The sequence below is a fragment of the Malaclemys terrapin genome, chromosome 1, assembly GCF_027887155.1.
Source record: "Malaclemys terrapin pileata isolate rMalTer1 chromosome 1, rMalTer1.hap1, whole genome shotgun sequence".
NCBI lineage: Eukaryota > Metazoa > Chordata > Testudines > Emydidae > Malaclemys > Malaclemys terrapin.
This window is the reverse complement of record NC_071505.1, coordinates 242,945,900-242,966,238: the sequence shown is the minus strand read 5'-3', so window position 1 is coordinate 242,966,238 and position 20,339 is coordinate 242,945,900. Positions and strand designations below refer to the sequence as shown.

At 41.3% G+C, this 20,339-nt stretch overlaps 1 protein-coding gene across 3 annotated transcripts in view; it reads right to left on the bottom strand.

The window, feature by feature from the left end:
• DCUN1D2 (defective in cullin neddylation 1 domain containing 2) overlaps nt 1–20,339 on the bottom strand; it is a 64,670-nt gene that overhangs the window by 43,668 nt on the left and 663 nt on the right. Inside the window, exons 1-4 of one of the 3 annotated variants that reach the window (XM_054011078.1) lie at nt 19,301–20,258; nt 16,425–16,641; nt 12,677–12,845; nt 339–469 (exon numbers count right to left, since the gene is read on the bottom strand). In XM_054011078.1, the coding sequence (XP_053867053.1) occupies nt 339–469; nt 12,677–12,845; nt 16,425–16,599 (475 nt within the window). In that variant the 5' untranslated portion in view covers nt 16,600–16,641; nt 19,301–20,258. Of the gene's footprint in view, nt 1–338; nt 470–12,676; nt 12,846–16,424; nt 16,642–19,300; nt 20,259–20,339 lie in introns of those variants that run through there. The other 2 variants (XM_054011059.1, XM_054011070.1) reach the window with 2 other exon arrangements.

Sequence of the window (20,339 nt, the reverse complement as noted above, 5' to 3'; positions counted from 1 at the left end):
AGGAAGACAATGTGGTATTCACGCCAGAGCATCTTACAGTTTAAGTATCACCTTTAATACTAGTTATAGGTTTGTGTTAATTTTTCTAAGGACCTTCTTGCCGTGTGTGCCTATACATTGAATTTATTTAAATTCATAGAGTAGATATGATGTCAAACGTGGTAGGAAACCTAGCTAATTTACCTCACCCAAGGCAGTAATAAAGAAAAGATTAAATGTGGGGGAGGAGGCAAAGAAATCATTAAGTGAACTTTACTGTAGTCATTATTTGCAACTTGTGACTAGTATATTATTGAAAGCACATGAATCAAGCTTCTCTTCTTGGTTTTCATACTCACCTAAACCTTTTTGTCCAGGGTTTTTAGCAAAGGTAAAGGTAAACTGATAAAAATCTTTGAACTTTATCGGATCCTTTAGCTCTTGTTCCAATCTTGGCAATAGAGCTTTTAGCTTGTCTGTGGTGTCACACCTGCCGCAGAAGAGATGACAATATTTGTTTATAAAGCACATATAAACCATTTTAGAAAAGAAGTTTATAAATATTTATTACAAACCCACAAATTAGTAACATTATTGTAAGATTCAACTACAAAGTATCACTTTGGTTTACTTTACTAAACATTTAAGGGCCCTAAGCAGAAACAAGGTTATATACAAGCACCAAAAGTATACAGATGAGTAAGATTGAGCCATTTAGTTCAGGGACTTTTTTTCCCCATAGATTTCAACAGCAGAATGGACCATCATCATCTAATTTGACCTCCTGCAAAATAGTGCAGAGATTCTTGTATCCAGCCCAGAACTGCTGGTTGAGCTAAGAGCACAGCTTTTAGAAAGATGTCCCATCTTCGTTTTAAAGACTCCAAGTGAGGGAGAATCTCCCACATTCCTAGGTAAGTTGTTTCAATGGTTGATTACCCTGACTGTAAAAATTTTACACCTTATTTCTAGTCTGAACTTGTCTAGCTTCAGCTTCAAGCCACTGGGGATCTCAAAATGCCTTGAAGGGTGATGTAATGTATGGGAATAAGTAACAGCTTCCCCAACTGTGTTGCTGTGGATATCGTAAGTTACAAGTTGCGGTTTATTTTATTTCTTGGTTGTTGTTAATACTTAAGACTACTTTTGTGAGCATGTTTGTTTGTGCATTAGTGTGAATTGACGGGTATGTGAATGTGTGCGTGTGTGCACACCTCAGACTGCAGATTAGAGCTGATCAAAAAACTTTAATTGGTTGAGCTGATGGACTAATGAAAGTTCTATCTTAAACAGACCACCAGAATCAAGTAAAATTTAAATACAACTAATTGCAATCCTATTGAACTGTAATGTACTGTTTCTTTATTACTTAAATTGCTGTTACACAAAATTTGAGGCTTTTTAAATTTATGAAACCACCCACCGGAGTCTAAGTACACCATATGGGAATCTGTACTACATATTAAGCTTGTGACCGATGATAACTTTAGAAGACTTTTCAACCACTAAACTATATCATCCACAGTGTCACATTCCTTAATCAAAAGCCAGGAAAAAGATGAGTCCTCCACCATGACTTGAATGCCGACGGATTGGCAGACCAAGGTGGAAGCAAATTTCAGAACTGAGACCCTTCTGCTTAGAGACAATAATATTGAGGCATTGCCAGCTAAATTACCCAATTTGACCTCAGCTGACTCAGCGTCATATGGGAAGAATAAGGGTTTCTCAGGTAGCGAGGACACAAACCAAAAGACAGATTTACTGGATGTAGCCAATACTATGAATTGAATCTGGAAACAAATGAAGAACAACAGAGGAGTTGGAAGCACATCTTGAATGGGGGAGGGGGAAACAGAGGGATAGGAGAAGGAAGAGATCACCCTGGCTCCTATCTGCTCCCCAGCCCAATCCTGGGCACTGCTCCAGCCTATCTGGGTTCTGCCGTCACCTCTGCCTCCATATGCGTGCACACAATTACTACCTCTCCACTGATGGAGGTGTGCCCTGCTCCCAGCCATTGCTTGAGCTGAGGGGTTGGCCAGAATCTGATTGACTCTCAGCTCCCAAGCAATCAGCCAATAGGAAGGGAGCAGCTGCAGCTGGATTGCACTGGGCAGAGTCAGAGGGGAAGCAGAGCTGAGCAAGGATAGAAACATAGATAATTTCCTGCAACATTTCTATTGCGGGAACTGTTGTAATAATTTGGCCTACACATTTACCTTAATTGAGAACTCAATGTAAAAAGTACATGAGAGTTCAGAAGATGTCATGATCATTTATAACAACAAATGTTGATGGGAAAAGGTATGGAAGAGAGACAGAGAGAATTAGTCCAAACAAAAAGGCTACAGATATAACTCAAGGACTGTGTTAAGATTATTCTTGATAAACAAGAAAGTGTGGAACCAGAAATAAGTGAACCAAAATTGGTATGTCAGAAATTAGGTCTGACTGGTGGACAAAATGATGGGACAGGCTATATTGCCCATCACTCCTTTTCTGGGTCCTTAAAGAACGAGACTATGTAGAGAAAAACACGCTACTAGAGCAAGCTTCATTATCATGGCTGCCACCCCTACCATCTTCTGAGGTCCTACGCTTTGTCATCCTGATCCTGAGAGATGTTCTGACCAGAGGAGGTCAGAGGGAGGGACCCAAATGACATTGGGATTCAGCTGGAGCTGGTAGAGCTGACAACCACCACCTGGGATGAAATAGGATCAGACTAACAACAGCTCCAGCTCATCTCAACTAACCTCTTCTCTTTCCCCCAAAAGGATAGTTATGACCATCTTTGATACCTTCTTAGAGACTGTTAAACAACAGGGGTTTTCCTTCTAAAAGCTTTCTCCAGCTAAAGAGAAAGGGAACAAGAGATTCTGTTAAAACGAAAGCCTTATTTAATACTTTAGATTTAAAATGCTTGAACTGTTTTTCTTTTTTTCTTTTATCTTTAATAGAAAGTTTAAAGAATTTTTAATGGCGTGTTTGCCATGGTACTAAATAGGCTGTGGTCTCTGTATAACAAACCCCAAATCTTGTTTAACACTGTTTAATGTTGGACAGTGACTGGGTTATGTTAACACCTTTGGCCAACATATTCTATATTACACAACAGGGCACTAGCCATCACTGCCTTTCACCTCCATGCCACCCTCTTCCTGTGGTTCCACCTCCCCTTGGCAACAATATAGTTTTCAGAGAATTACCTTAATAAATTTATTCCAGCTAAAATTGCCAGCAGGCAGACAGCTTCATTTTTTTTTTAATCAGCTGAAACTTCAAGAATAACTTTATTAGGGCACATTGATGAAATCTATTTTGAAGGTGAAAGACATGGATAGTCATGGCAAAGATCACGTCTTGGAGAAATGGTCACAATTGCCTTATGTAGTGCAGCTAAAATAACATCTTTGACTTCCAATACACTCTGATAATGAGCAATCAGAGATTCAAACACTTCTTTACATCAAGAACTTCTTGTCTGAAGGGTAGGTCAACTCCCTAAATAATGGAGACAGGTGCCATACTCTAGAGACTTTCTGGCAGTATCATTTTGTCTGGATCAAGCCTCAATCATTTTCCTTTCATCTAATTCCTAATCTATGCCTACTGTTAGGAAAGCAAAGAGACTGCAGCACCTGGGTTCAGCAAGAAAGGTGTCAAACCACCTATGATCAGCATATCAATGGCCAGACCATGAGACTATTGGTCACCTACACACACAGGGCCTCACATATGTGTTGGGCAGAATTCTGTCTAAAACAGCTCTCAGCGCAGAAGAGCAATACCACCAGGAAGAGGTGAAACCACTAAAGTCTGCTGGCAGGTTTAAAAAGAATCAGCATGAACACCTACTGCTGCCCAATGTTAGATAATCAAGCAATTATCCTAACAGTCTCTAGCCAAAAGCAAGAATGAAAGGGATAAAATAAATAAGAGGACTTCATATGACAAAGTTTTTTCATTCCCTTTTTTCCATATCCATTCCTTACCCAAAAAGGATAGCTTAGAAAGAGGTTAGGAATTGATGAGATCACAAGCAACAAATGGTTTCTTGAGCAGGGGCCTAATAAACACTTGTGTTTTACAGAAGTTGGCACCTTATTAGTATCTTCCTGCAGTACAACAATCTCAAACCAACCTAAATTTTATTAGCAACAAGAGAAATGGGGTCAAGCCACAGACCAAAGCTCTTCACGCACCTCTACAACAATCTCAATTAATGGAACTCAATGTGACCCTTCTGGGAGTGGATCAGTCAACATGAGAAGAATGTATTTGATACATCTTTTCCATGAAACAGGTGTGTGTGTGAGCTGTCAAGTGATTAATCGTGCTGTTAAACAATAATATAATACCGTTTATTAAAATGTTTTTGGATGTTTTCTACATTTTCAAATATATTGATTTCAATTACAACACAGAATACAAAATGTTCAGTGTTCACTTTATATTTATTTTTATTTGAAATATTTGCACTAACAAAAATAAAATAGTATTTTTCGATTCAATTTTTCAAGTACCGTAGTGCAATCTTATCAGGAAAGTTGAACTTACAAATGTAGAATTATATACAGAAAATAATTGCATTAAAAAATAATACAATGTAAAACTTTAGAGCCTGGAAGTCCACTAAGTCCTACTTCAGACAATCGCTCAGACAAACAAGTTTGGTTACAATTTGCAGGAGATCATGCTGACCACTACTTGTTTAAAATGTCACCTGAAAGTGAGAACAGGTATTCGCATGGCACTGTTGTAGCCAGCGTCAGGGGCGGCTCTAGGAACCAGCAAAACAAGCAGGTACTTGGGGCGGCAAATTACCAAGGGCGGCACAATGCTGGAGCCCCAGCTCCAACCTGAGGCAGTGTCCTGGGCTGGATCCTAACCGCCCTGTTGTTCCCTGACTGGGTGCCGCCGGGGCTGTGCGTCGGGGCAGGGGGAGCCAGCTCAGTGGGGAGTGTGTCCCTGCTGCTCTCCCACGGGCAGTGGCCAGCCCTCCTCAGGCAGGAGCTGGTAGCGTGGCCCTGCCCCGGTCGCGGAGCACAGGGGGTGGCGGTGGAACATGGTGGCCGGGTGGGCCGTTCCTCCAGCGCCGGCTGCGGGCTCCTCCTCAGCTTGTCCCCGCCTCCGCCTCCTCCTCCTCCCCCCTCTGCCGCCTCCGGCCCGGGGAGGGGAGCGGCAGCCCAGGCTGAGCTGAACTTCTGCCGCTGCTCAGGCCGAGCCCGCAGCTGGCTCGCGGGGTCCTGGGGAGCGGGAGGCCCGGGCACACTGCCCTGCAGTCACCAGCCAGCGGCTGCTCTGCCCCGGACCCCAGCAGCCGAACCCCGCAGCAGCCCCAGCTTGCTACACGTGAGAGCTACAGGCGGTGCCCCCCGCGTCCTCCCAGCCTGCTGGCTCTGTCCCCGGCCACGCCGCAGGGTGACCGCCCGGGACTCTGGGGTGTTGCTGAGGCTGCCCCAAGCCAGGCTTCCTGGGATCCGCTGCCCCTCCAGCCACAGGGGCCCTAGGCCAGTGTGGGAGCCGGGCTGCAGCCCTGCTCTCAGAGCCTCCTCCCCTCCCCGCGCTGCATAGCAAGACGTGGGACCGTGGGCAGGGCTGCTACAGCCATTTCAGACTGGGATTGGTGCAGGGAAGCGGAGGTGATTGTGCCTTGGCTGGAGAGACCAAGCAGCCCCCCAATGCCCGCTGCTTGCTCCTGCTGGCATGGGGCTGCGACGCCCAGCTTTGGAGGGCAGTGCCAAGCCCCTGGGCATGCTCGCGGGGAAGGAGAGACAGGAGGCAGAGCTGTTTGGTGTCTCCCACGCAGCTCCAAGTCCCTCTGGCTACTCGGCAGCGACAGCCGCCAGCAGCATGACTGGGTCCGACACGCACAGACCATATGAGCCCTGGGGTCGGCACTGACATCCTGCTTATGCCAAGGCCTCCGGCGCAGAGGCAGCCCTAGCTCTGCCCAGGCAGACACAGCCCAGGTCACTCCATGGTCGGCCCAGTGAGTAAATGAGTACACTAGTAGGAAATTGTTTTATTTCACTAACAAACAAACAAACAAAAAAATGAAAACAGAATTTGTAATTTTAAACAGTCAAAAATAAAACAAACAAAACAAACCATTGGAAAGTGCAAACGTGTAAAAGCCAAAAAAAGGGGGCGGGGGGCAGCCAATTTTTTTTTTTGCTTGGGGCGGCAAAAAACCTAGACCCGGCCCTGGCCAGCATCACAAGATATTTGCATGCCAGATGAGCTAAAGATTCATATGTCCCTTCATGCTTCAACCACCATTCCAGAGGACATGCTTCCATGCTGATGATGGTTCTGCTCGATAACAATCCACAGCAGAGTGGACCGATGCATGTTCATTTTCATCATCTGAATCAGACGTCACCAGCAGAAGGCTAATTTCCTTTTTTGGTGGTTTGGGTTCTGTAATTTCCGCATCTGAGTGTTGCTCTTTTAAGACTTGTAAAAGTATGCTCCACACCTCGCTCCTCTCAGATTTTGGACAGCACTTCAGATTCTTAAACCTTGGGTTGAGTGCTGTAGCTATTTTTAGAAATCTCACATTGGTACCTTCTTTGCAGTTTGTCAAATCTGCTGTGAAAGTGTTCTTAAAACGAACATGTGCTGGGTCATCCAAAACTGCTGTAACATGAAATATATGGCAGAATGTGGACAATTCTCCCCCAAGGAGTTCAGTAATAAATTTAATTAATGCATTTTTTTTTAAACAAGCGTCATCAGCATGGAAGCATGTCCTCTGAAATGGTGGCTGAAGCATGAAGGGGCATAAAAATGTTTCGCATATCTGGCACATAAATACCTTGCAACGCCGGCTACAAAAGTGCCATGCGAACGCCTGTTCTTATTTACAATGTCACCTGAAAATGAGAAGCAGGCAGCAGTGTCTCCTGTAAATTTATACAAACTTGCTTGTCTTAGTAACTGGCTGAACACGAAGTAGGACTGAATGGACTTGTAGGCTCTAAAGTTTTACATTGTTTTATTTTTGAGTCTAGTTATGTAACAAAAAAAAATCTACATTTGTAAGTTACACTTTCATAAGAAAGAGATTGCACTACAGTACTTGTATGAGGTGAACTGAAAAATACTATTTCTTTTATTTATCATCTTTATAGTGCAAATATTTGTAATCAAAAATAAATAATAGAAAGTGAGCACTGTACACTTTGTATTCTGTGTGGTAATAGAAATCAATATATTTGAAAATGTAAAAAAACCCATCCAAAATATTAAATAAATTTCAATAGGTATTCTATTATTTAACAGTGCGACGAATCACGATTAATTTTTTTGAGTAAATCGCGTGAGTTAACTGCAATTAATCCACAGCCCTAATATATAATTCCTAACAGTGATAAATGCAGTGCTCTATACTGGGGGCTGGGCTGAGGCTCTGAGGCATCCCCGCGCCAGAGCGCGGTCAGGGAGAGTCGCATGGGCAGCTGGGGAGAACCTACACGAAGTTGCGGCCGAGGGCAGGGTCTGGGCAGGGAGCCTGGGGACATGGTTGGGGGCTATTTGCAGTCCCCTCCCACCATGCACCGTGGGCAGTCTGCCGCAGCTCCCCACAGCTCCCTGGCTGGGCTCCACGCTGGCCTGGCTGGGGGGGGGGGGGGGGGGAGACCCCTATGGAACTGCCCAGGGGCTCCACCAAGGGCAGGTGGAGGGTCCGCCATGGCTCCCCACAGCTGCCCGCCCAGCTCTTACGGTGGCTGGGCTGCAGCTCTGAGCCGCTTCCCTCCCCAGCTGGAGTCGGGTTGGGAGAGACACGCTGGCAGCTGTGGGGAGCCACGGCAGACCCTCCACCTGCCCTGGCTGGCGGGCCCGAGCAACCCCCCGCCCAGTGTCCAGCCCCCAACCCAGGGCAGGCGGAGGGACCCAGGCTCCCCACAGGTACCAGCATGGCTCTCCCTGACCTGGCTCTGGCCAGGGAGGTGCCTCAGAGGCAGAGCCCAGCCACAATAAGAGCCAGGCGGACAGCTGTGCGGAGCTGCAGCAGACCCTCCACCTGTCCTGGGCTGGGGGCCTGAGCAGCCCCCGGCCCATGTCTCTGCCCCCCCACTCAGTGTCTCTGCTTTCCAGCCCTTCCACCCAGCATCCCTGCCCCCACAGCCACTCTGCCCTGGGCAGGTGGGGAGACCCAGGCTCCCCACAGTTGCCAGTATGGCTTTCCCAACCCGGCTCTGGCTAGGGCAGCTTGGAGGCACAGCCCAGCCACGGTAAGAGCCAGGCAGGCAGCTGTGGTGTGCCGCAGCGGACCTTCCACCTGCCCTGGGCATGGGGCCCAAGCAGGTGGTCCTCACAGCTGCTCGCCCAGCTCTTACCATCAGAGCCCTGCATGGATACAAAATTTTATCCGCATCCGCGCTATCTGCAGAAATGGTCCACAGATATAAAGTGGATACCTGTGGTTTTGCAGGGCTCTAACCATTTCCACTACTGTTGCCCTAACTTCAACCCCGGATACCTCAACTCTCACAGGTTCTCAGAATACTAATATGACCAATACAGAGAACATCTAGAAAGATGGAGCTTATGTACTGCACAATTAGAAAACAAACATTTAGAGACAGCTAAGGTTGCAGTAAGATAAATCCCACCCATATAAAACCTTAAAAGTAGGATGGATAAAAATTAGTGATAAAAAAATCAGATTTTTTTTGTTTAAATTATATACAGATTTTTTTAAGTAAACCATTTAAAATAGATAATAATTTGTAAAAGGTTAGGCCTTAGCATAAGTTAATATCACTTACATTAAATACAAAAATAATATTAAGCAGTACATTTTTGCTGCTATATTTTAAAGAAAGTCAGTCCACTGAATTGGTGGAAGTCACAGGCTAAGCCTCTGGAATCAGAGTTTGCTGAAGTGCTAAACTAGCTTTTGACAGCAGTGAAGAGAGAATATTTTCTCTATTTCAGTTTATTCACCAACTTCAGTTCAATGACAAGTTCATTTAAAGTTGAGAAACCAATTGGGAGTTAAAAAAGAAGGAAAGCTTGCTATCCTCTTCCAATCTATGAATAAAAGCTAGGTGTAAGAGGATGAAGTCTACTAGTTCTAAAATTTTGAAGGACATAGTGGCCAGAAACAATCAATCAGTTCAATTCATTAATTACAGATAATACTTCCCTTCTTTAATAAATCAGTATGTTTTAAATGCAAAACATGTCTGATAAGAAAAAAGCTATGCATCTAGCACAGTGGTTTTCAAACTGTGGGTGGTGACGCAGTACTGGGTTGCGGAACGTAAGGCACTGGGTTGCAGTGGCTCTGGTCAGCACTACTGACCGGGCTGTTAAAAATCCCATTGGCAGTGCTCCCCGGCTAGGGCAGGCTAGTTCCTACCTATTCTGACACTGTGCTGTACCCTGGAAGCAGCCAGCAGTAGTTCCGGTTCCTAGGTGGGGGGCAGCATGGGGCTCTGTGCACTGCCCCTGCCCTGAGAACTGGCCAATGGGAGCTGGGGGTGGTGGGGAGGGGCAGCGCCTGCAGGTGAGAGCTGTGTGGAGCCGCTTGTGCACCTCTGCCTAGGAGCCAGACCTGCTGCTGGCCGCTTCTGGGACGCAGCGCGGTTCGCGGTGCCAGGACAGGCAGCAGCCTGCCTTAGCATCCCCGCTGCTCTGCTGACTGGGAGCTGCCTGAGGTAACTCCGTGCCTCAATTCCCTGCCCCAGCCCTGAGCCCCCCAAAACCTGGAGCCCCTTCTTGCACCCCAAACCCTTCATCCCCAATCCCTGCTCCAGAGCTTGCAGCCCCAGCCCAGAGCCCTAAACCCCTCCCGTACCCTAACCCCCTACCCCAGCCCAGGACCCCTTCCCACACCCTGAACCCCTCATTCACAGCCCCACCCCACACCCTATCCCTCTTCTTCAGCTGGGTCACCAGAAAAAAAGTTTGGAAACCACTGATCTGGCACATTAAAGGTAGTTTTATTTAATTTTAAATCCTGTTTTTGTGCATTTTAATTGAATTTGAGTATCCACCCAAATAGAGGCTGAGACAAATCACAAGTAAAAAAATTAATCATCATCAAGTAAATAAGAAATATATCATTCACCATTTTCCAACAGAATAAAAAAGTGAACATTAAGAATCTGAATAAATGCAAGTTAAGCAATGCAACTGCTTAAATAAATGTGCACAGATATAGTGAATCTACCTGATTAGCAAAAAGCAGCACAAATTTAGTGAAAAGGCTCTATTTAGTTCCAAATCAACTTGTTTTAATGGTTACCAGCCAATAAGAATAAACCTTTCTTTAAGAAAGTAACTGAAGTAAAAATGCAAAACACAATTAAAATAGATTATTTAAACCAAGGTTCCTACTTGCTGATTTAAATAGTTTTGATTTAAATCAATCCTTCCTGCTTAGAAAAATGGAAAAAACGTACACATTCTTTCCCACCTTCATATTGCTACAACCTTTTCCCTAAGGCTTTCACTTCCACTTTTCAACTGACAGCCAAAAGCAATATATACCCCCTACTTCATCAAATATGCACTCAACACAAAGCCTTAACAGTGACCTCATATGCTTTTATATCAACAGATTAAAACATCTGACTATCACACATTCTATGCATCTGGGAAATTATTTTGCCTTAGCCCTACTGAGGTCAATGCTAAGGTTTTGCATTGAAGTGCCAGTTTTAAGCCTGGACACATATTTTTGTGAACCTGCAAGGGTGATGGCTGCCATCTTGGCCAAAACCAGGCATTGAACAGATGACCTCCAGAACTAAAAGCATGCTTGTGCTAAAAAGCCAGGCTCTCAGAGTTGTCACAGACTTGCATCCATAGGTCAACATACACACTGACCAATGGGTGACACAAGCAAAATGTGTAATAAATTACTGAAATGTGAAATGTATATTTTGGCAATTCACGTCATAGTTTACAAATCATAGTTTTCAAAAGTACAAAATTGGTGGTAAAGTGGTCACATGAATCCTGGATTCTATCATTGGTTCTGGGAGGCGTGTGGTGTATAGCAGTTACAGATAGGATAATGAAAACTGATTTAGTCACTCAAAGGCAGTGAATAAGACTGGGTTTTGTCATGTTGGAGACCTAGGTTCTATGCCTGTAATGACTTTGCATAAGCCCTACTAACTTGAAAGGGGAGAGGGAAGAAGAAGCGTGTTCAGTAGCTTTTCCCTTTCTCCCAGGCTGGGGTTCATAGTTTCAATCAATAATATGGGGATTTAAACAAAAGTTAGCAGAGATGAGATTTCAACTCCTGAACTATTTACTTCCATTACTGGGCATCCCTAAAGCAATCAGACAGGAAGAGCAGGCTAATTAGATAGTCATGGCAGTAATGATCCTTTCTAAGTCAGTAATTATGGGAAAGGAAATCAAGAAAAAGCGCATGATGCTTCAGTGAAATTTTGGTAAAACTCAGATGCACACATTATGCAAATGAGCTATAATCACATTCAGAAGTGTAGCTTCTTAAAACTCTTTGCTTATTTTACTATAGTTAGCTTTGCAGAAGCAACACAGTCATGAAAGCATGAGCTGGAGTGTACTGTAGCTTATTTAGCTTCAAAATTGTCAGCTAAATTTGAGTTGTAGAAATTTCATCCCACTGGAACATTCAGCTACTACAGTGATAGATGCTTCTGAAATGAAAACAGTTACTAGTAGTGCTGAGAGAAACTGCAGGAATACAGCTCAATTTAAAATTCCTGGTTTAGTGAGACAAATCATTTAAATTTGCAGTTTGAGCAAATCAGCAATGGAAGCCACTCAGTAAAAAATGAATATGGAACCACACAATACCACTTTTCACAAAATCATTTTTCAGACTATATAACAAATTTACCTAATTGGAGTGGCAATATAGTATAGTGGAAAGGTCACTGAACTGGGAGTCAAAAGACCTGGATTCTATTCCCAGCCATGCCAATGACTTGCTATGTAATCTTCAGCAAGTCATTTCACCTCTGTTTCTGTTTACATTTTGCTTACGCTATAAGCTCTCTGGGGACAGGTATTGTCTTTTTATTATGTGTTTGCGCACTGCCTACCACAATGGGGCTCTGGTCCATGACTGGGGTTCCTAGGTGCTACCTTATACAAATAACTACAGCTGGAGTTCTTAAGTTTAATATCACGGAAATATTTATTTTAATCTAATTAGACCATTAGCAGATATTTAGAATGTTGCTATTGCCGCATTCTAGCAAAAATACTAACTTCTGGGATTCATGGTCCATAAAGGTGGAATAAAGAGAGAACACTTCACAGAACTTGGTACAGCAACTATCATACAAATAAAAGGGAAAGACATATGGTGAAGGAAAAACTAAGAGGAAACTGAAATATAGAAGTATTTTCCTACTAGCTATGGTGAGTGAGGAAACGGCAAAGAATCAGACAAATTAAGATGAGATGTGTAGAAAAGACATTATTAAGATAAATACCCAGAACAAGTGAACAAAAATGCACAAACAAACTTAGAAGAAAGTGACAGGGGGAATGTAGACTGGAGAAGTGGAGACTGGAGAGTAAGTCAATTCAGTCTAAATTAAGGATAGCACGGAGCAAATCCATGGAATGTTTTAAAAGCTTGACGTCTAATCCAGCTTCCATTGACTTCAGTGGGAGTTGGCTCAGGCCCTAAAAAGTTTTTAACTACAAAGAAAACTGATACACTCACCCCAACTCTGTCATGCCATCTACAAATTCCTTTTTACTGAATTCACATTGAGTGGCTGCCCTGAACTTCCATGCTATGACCAAGACGCTGATACTGGCAGGGTCCAGGCTTAAATCATCACAAAACTGCTGAATTCCATCAATACCAATTTTATTTTCATCCTGTGGGTCTGCAGTCAAAAATATAAAAAGTATTACAAAACATATTAAAAACTTTCCTACAGACTAATGATCTGAACAGTTTTGATATGCTGCAGTGCAGAAGCTATTGTACGAGTACTTCTCAAATATATTCATTCTTAATTAGGACATCAATTTGAAATCTAGTCTATTTCAAAAAATGAGTTAAAAGGTATATCTTCCAAAGACCCCCTGCCAATTTTTGTGGTTTTTTAAATTATTTTTAAAAATAATGATTACCCCTTAGATATTTTCCCCTTCTCCCCGTTGCTGTGTGAAAGCCCCACAAAAACAATAGGTGGAACTGCCTAACTATAGGGAAGAAATACTGAAATTGATTATACTCAGAGTGCTATAATATGCACAAGTAGATAAGGCATTTGCTGGTTAGAACACTACAACAGGTTAAGGAGAAACACCAAATTTAGCTACAGATTCTTTTTCCTGGTAGTGATGTATGAGAAGAGAAGAACTTAAATCTCAGAGCCCAGGATTAATTTGGGAGGCTGGAAGTGAGGGGGTATTTTTTTGTTAGTTTGTTTTAAATACTTGCAAAGTGACCAAATCAATGAGACACAATGTTTATTTAGTGCCTAGCACAACAGGCCTCAACCTAGATGAGACCACTCAGCACCACTGTGACGTACATAACTGTTTAATAATAAGTGGTTACCACTTAGGATAGAACCACACATTGTAATTGCCAGTGTCAGTTTATGTCACAACCATAATTATAAAAATTTAATATGGAAAACTAAATCTAACAAAAAACCCCAAACAAAACCCCCAAACAAATCCTTCATGTAAATTATATTGGATTTTTAATTAGTCTGACCCTAAGAAATGATTAAAAAGAAGCAGTAACTGTACTATACAGGCATGGCAACTATTTTATTTTGCTATAGAACAGCAATTACACTATAATGCAGGATTCTCTTAAAAATGTACTATGGTTACACACAAGTAGTAACTTCAAAGTTACCCTTCTATTTTTCATATACAATATGTACTACTCAAAACACAGAACTGTTTTCCCCAAATTTAAATGCAACAAGTCATAAGTTCTTCTTTAATTACAATAGCTTACTATATTACAGCTACAGTTAAAATGCAACTGAAATATTCTTTTAAGTTTGATATTTTGGATAACTAATTGGTATAGACTTCAACTGTTCAGTCCTTTATTAGACCCTGATCCTGCAATCTGATCAGACTGCAAGATCAGGGCCTTAAAATGCAGCTTCATTTTAACATCGCTTTGGTTTCCCAGAGGTTTCTGAATGACTAAAGATTAAAAGTAGCCAATAATTAAATAAGGACTTGATGTAGCAGTTACTACTTGCTTATCTTTCTCCCGGGTGTAATTCCACTGAAATCGATGGAACTAAGTGTTGGAGGAAAGAGTAAAGCTATCTAGTGTGTTGTAAGGATCAGGCTCCAAGAGAATATCTTGATTTATTAAGTTTTTAAATTATTCTTATAATATTTCCAGTGAAATTTTGTCTCCAGTGAAGCCAATGGTAAAACTCCTACTGGCTTCAAAGAAGACAAGATCCCACTCTTAGTGTTATTATTCACAATACACCTCTACCTCGATATAACGCTGTCCTCGGGAGCCAAAAAATCTTACTGCGTTATAGGTGAAACCACATTATATTGCCCCTCCAGGGGCGCTGCTTTACCGCATTAGATTCGAATTCGTGTTATATCAGGTTGCATTATATCAGGGTAGAGGTGTATCTGGGCAACTGAGGGAATAATAAAAACGAACATGCATTGATTTGATTTGGATGTTACCCACTAAAAAAGCAAAAAACACTTAAACAATAGTACAGTTGGACAATGAAAGATGTGTCATCTCGCATTTCAAACATGATGCCATCTACACATTTTTCTTTAGGTTCTATAAACAAACCCTTTCTAAGGGCTTAAAAAGGAACTTTGGCCAGGCAGCTAAGGTACAAAGTTTAGTTTCTGTTTAACAAAAAAAAAAAAAGATGTTTAAAAATACTAATATGAATAGAAACTCTTTCATGATAAATTTTTCCCTTATTAATTTATCTGAAAATTTGTTTAGGATTTACATATATCCTTACAGCCTTTTCAGTCCTAACAATGTTGCAATATTGTGTTGATGCATGAAAACAACAAAACTGACTAGAATATTTTCTTTCAACAAACTGAAATGAAGTAGAAAAGTAAACAGCACAAATAATGAAAGCTAAATAAGATTCATAAAATTCCTTCAGTATTCAAGTATAGGTAACCGTTCAGAATGTAAATATATATATATTTTTAACCTCAGCTTCCTTTAAAATTGGCAAACAAAAGCCAAGGAGTGATATAAATAAAAGCAAAATTAAACCAAGTAAGTGGTTTAGTAAACTTCTACAAGTACACACAAATGTTCCAGTTTTGCCTCAATCTCTGTGCTCATACAACTCAATGCAACCTTATGTTTTTAAAATGAAATTTTGAAGATCATCTGTCTGTAATATGGAACAAGCCTTTATGGTGTTTAAAACCTTTCAAAATAGTGTAGTTATTAATATGAAAGAGACTAATGTACATACAAAGCAATTCTGGCAAAAATCATAACCATATAGTAGGTTTAAAAAGGATTCAGACTAGACAAAAGTCTGGTCAAATATCCATTTAAAAAAATGTCTAGATGAAGATTTAGATTTAAGCAACAGATAGTAATGATTCAGAGCTGCTTCATTCTATTCAATAAACATTTACATGCATTAATATAAAATATTAACATTTCAAAAGGAGCTCTTACACTGGATCACGTCAATTCTTACACTTCCATGGCCATTTTTTCCCCTTTTATTTTTCCTCTTCTTTTAAACACTACCATAAAATAAAAAAGAAATGGAAAATAAAACACAACTCCACCTTTAATTCACTTCCTTGTGAGTATGTTTTTCCTAGCATATCTAAACAGCAGGTGATCTGGCATATCATTTATGATGTAATATGCAAGCACAAAGGGTAAATTAAGGATGGAGTTTCAACCTTAATTCTGAGTTTCCTTGCTTAATACTGTTATCAGACCCTTTCTTGTAGCTGAAAGTGTTCGTGTGGTTTAAAATAAAAGATTACCCCCTTTTATCTCAACTATACTTAAACATTTAATAGAGAAATTACAGCCATAATTTTACCATGCAAAGTAACATCACATACCAAAATTCCTTAACAGATTTCATGGACAAGAGATCAAATACTGTGCATAATGTGCTTGTACAGAGCCATGGTCAAGTCCATAAGTAACTGATCTTAGTCTATTTTTTTTTCTAACTTCATATGCAGTCCTTCCTATTGTTAAGGTGATTTATACTTTATAAAACAAAATTTTGGACTTCCATAGGGAACATAAGACATGCAAGAAGAAGAAGAAGGAAAAAAAACAGCCTTACATTCCAGAGAGTGTCCTATTACAGCTACATACAGATAGAAAATTAAAAGTAGGATATTGCATTAGCAGTCTTAAAAGATGTTATCAGTGGCAAAAATTTAAAGTAGAAACGTAATTGAAATGAAATAGTTAAAAGAGTGATCCTTACCTTTGTACCGGTTATACAATTGTTCTAATTTCTTTCTGTCTATTGAATTTTTCATGGATTCTTTGTAGTACAAGTCTGGGTTCTGGAAGTAGTTGTCTGTTGCCACTTCTAGTTTCCACTCATTCTGCATTAAGCAATATATAGCAGTCCTTTCACCAGCCTGGGTAAATGCCATAAACTGGCGGACCTTGTCCTTCTGAGACGATTTAAGCTTATGCTTTGGGATGCAAAAGAAGCAGGAAAGCCAATGAAGCTAATCCAGAAGTTTGTTTTAGCATTCTACTACTAATACCTATCTTTTAAAGGGGTTTAGTTTTCTTGGTGTGTGACAAGTTTCACTTCAGAATTAAAGGAAGACAAAGCCTTGCTCTTCTGCAGTTAAAAAGACAGCACTTCTGGAAACTGAAATGACAGCATCTGTATGTACATTTTAGTCGCAAATATTCTGGCAACAATAAATTCAAATTTGTGTTCCTGCTCACGTACACACAATTGTTTTGTATGAAAATTGTTTGATCTCCAGGTATTCAGAATTATTTGGTTAAAAACTCTAAAATACTACTGTTATGACAATTGGGTCTATTCGCTGAAAAAAAGTCTATTATTAATGATAAAATATGTTTCAAAGGTATGAGTCATACAAAAATCAGAGTTTCTGTAAATAAAGGCCTTGAGAAATATCTAAAAAGTTTAACAGTTGACTTAAGATTTTTCCTAATTAATTTCTAGTGCTAGTGAACAATAGTGTTTTCCAGTTGATTATTTAAGGCAATTAAAGTTACAAAGCACTTTTCAATTTTAACACTGGGAACATGTTCACTGTTGCTTTCAGAAAAAGTGAGCTCAAAAGAAAATAAAACTGATAAAGAAGCCAAGCAAGAGATTCACTCAATATTATGAGTTTACAAAAAGTTTTTGTAAATCTAATCAAAAGCTTTAATATGTTCTGACAATAGAAGAGATGTTTATATTAACCAATGTAATTGGTTACTTTTATTCAGTAGAAAATAGGGTTTATAGGAACCATGAAATGTTTTTCTCAATGGCAATGAGTTGCGGCAAACCATAGCTCTATGTTCCCAGAGGATACTTCTGGAGAATACGGGAGTTGGGGGAAAGAGGTTTGAAAGAGAGCAAAAATCTGCTACCAATGTGTTTTACCATTATTCTCTGCTGTACATAAAGTAACTTTAAAAAAAAAAAAATCAAACTCTCTTTGGGTTTCAATACATCTCTTTTACTCATCATAGTTAGTACAGTACAAGTTATGTTTCTGGGTAGATAACTAAGTTATCTGGGTAAACACTTCATAATTTGCTCACCCTAGTATTTAACAACAGTGTAAAGTGACGCATTGACTTGCTAATACCTAATTATTAGAACAAGCTTTTATAATGTATTCTACTGCACACAGGGCCGGCTCTGACTTTTTGGCCACCCCAAGCAAAAAAACAAAAACAAAAACAAAAAACGGGGCAGCCAGAACGGCAAAGCAAAAAAAAACCTGCGGCACAGCTGGAGCGCGGGTGCAGGGGGACTGACTGGAGGCGGAGGGAGTGGGCAGGAGAGAGAGAGAAGGGGGCAACCAGGGCTACAACAGCGGCGCTGCCACACGGCCCCTCCCGCTGCGCCACTTCCTGCCGCCTGCCGCAAGGGCTCCGCTCCGGTCGGCGGGGAGGGAAGGAAGAGGACTGCCCTGCAGGGCACTCTGGTTCTCCACACCGCCGCCCCCTACAGGGCGGCCGGAGCAGAACAACAACAACAACAAGCTGCTGTGCCGCCCTAGGATTGGGCAGAATGCCGCCTCCAACAATCTGCCACCCCAAGCACCAGCTTGCTCAGCTGGTGCCGGCCCTGACTGCACATCACTGTTTCATGTTCAATGTGACACTACAGTTTAAATATACATACATCTTCTACTCCACCCTTAACTCTTTTACACACTCTACATATAGTCATATCATTAAAAGATTATTGCAGATGATATAAGACAAGAAGTGCATCATATGCACAAGAAAGGGACTTTGTTCTTTCCTTCGTAAATTTATTTTCTAAATATTGAAAAAATACAGAAAAGAATACTCATAAAATGGGAACAACTTTATAGCCACAGAAATAATTGCAATTGATTTTTCAAAGGAAATGTTAAATTATCTTTGTTGTTTCCCTACTGGAGATATTGTGTACATCTATTTATATTTTAAAAAATCCTAAATTTTTCTTGAAGTAGAAATATAAGAAATTTTTCTACAATAAAATCTTGTACATTTAAACAAGAGTCTTTCTAAGTTACAATTAATTTAGTGTTGGGTGATTTCACAATAGGAATCTGTAATATAACTTTTAGTTGTCATGGTTGTTAGAGACAACGTGGGTGAGGTAATATCTTTTATTAGACCAACTTCTAGTGGCGAAAGATACAAGCTTTCACCACTAGAAGTTGATCCAATAAAAAAATATTACCTCACCCACCTTGTCTCTCTTGTAGCCATGTTGTCCCAGGATATTACACACAAACTACAAGTTATGTCATATATATAAGGTCTATGAACTTCAAGTAACCTGTCTCTTTTCTGCTTCAAAAGGACAGAGATGGTAAAGATGATCATTCACTTCACCTCTCTGCCAATGCAGAATTGTTCTCCAAAACACAGTTTAAGTCCCATTTAAATTACATACATGAACAGATTCTTTATTTTTAAAAAAGATACATAGAAATCATTTTTTCTAGCATGTCTTCTTTCTAAATGATCGCAACATAGTATGTATATTTTGTAATAGGTCACAATGAGGTGAAATACTTTATGTACTCTGACTTGAAAAGTACAATCTGCCACATCACCACCAAAATTCTAAAAATTGTTAAAATATATCACCTATTTAAAACAGATGTTGCAAGATGAGGCCTAATTCGGACTCTTTCCGAAATAGCTTTGATCACCTTTTAATTAATTGTAAATTCCTGTTACTTTTCTGGGATTTCCAATTATGTTCTTGCACAGCAGTGATAGGGCCTTGGAATGTTGCTCAGTGGGACATAAACCTGCTTTCTTTTGCATGAACATATATTTCCCCTATAATCAGTCAAATATTTATTCCAATAACAATCTATATATGCATTTCTATTTTGCCAATCATAATCACATGGAGGTGCCCAAATACAATTTAAGCTTTGGTATTATCCTGATAGGAGTTTCCCAGTGCAACGGATTTGTACTCGGTAGGCTGACTTTCTTTGGGGACTGTGGTGGGCTAGAAGAAAACTTGCCAGCTTAACTAGTGGAGCCTCCCCTGAGGAAAATGACAATACCCTTCTTTGACAACAATTTATGGAGTCACGGTTGTGATTTCACAGTTAGAGCTGAAAGAGGGTTTCCAATTTCCATATTATGGATGATTTTTCATTCTCGTCTAACTTTCTTTCCTTAAAAAACAACAACACTGAGCAAGTCCGTGAGGAACGAAAGTGGCGCAACCACTCCAAATGATATGGGGGGGGGGTTCCCTAGAGCTCCCTAAACCACCTTCCCCAAGCTCAGCACAGACACGTGCAGCACAAATGCAAGACACCCCATAAGCCGACTTAAATCCTCCCTTCCCCCCGACCCCAGCAGGGAGCTCCTCGCTGCTTCCCAAGGCCCTGCAAACTCCCAACCCCCGAAACCTGTGCAGCCCAATTCCGCTGGGGGCGGCGGCCTGGGCCGGGCCCCACCCTCCCAAAAGACGGACACCGGGACAGGGGGGGAAAGGAGGGACTCGGCTCCAGCCTCCTGCCTTGGAAGCCCAAAGCCCAAAAAAGGGCAAGTACGTGCCGCTGCTCCCAGGCTCAGCTCTCAAAATACCCACAGCGTCGCTCCACCCCCCTCCACGGGACCCTCCCGGCCGGGCACCTCACGCCGCGGGCTCTGCCCCCAG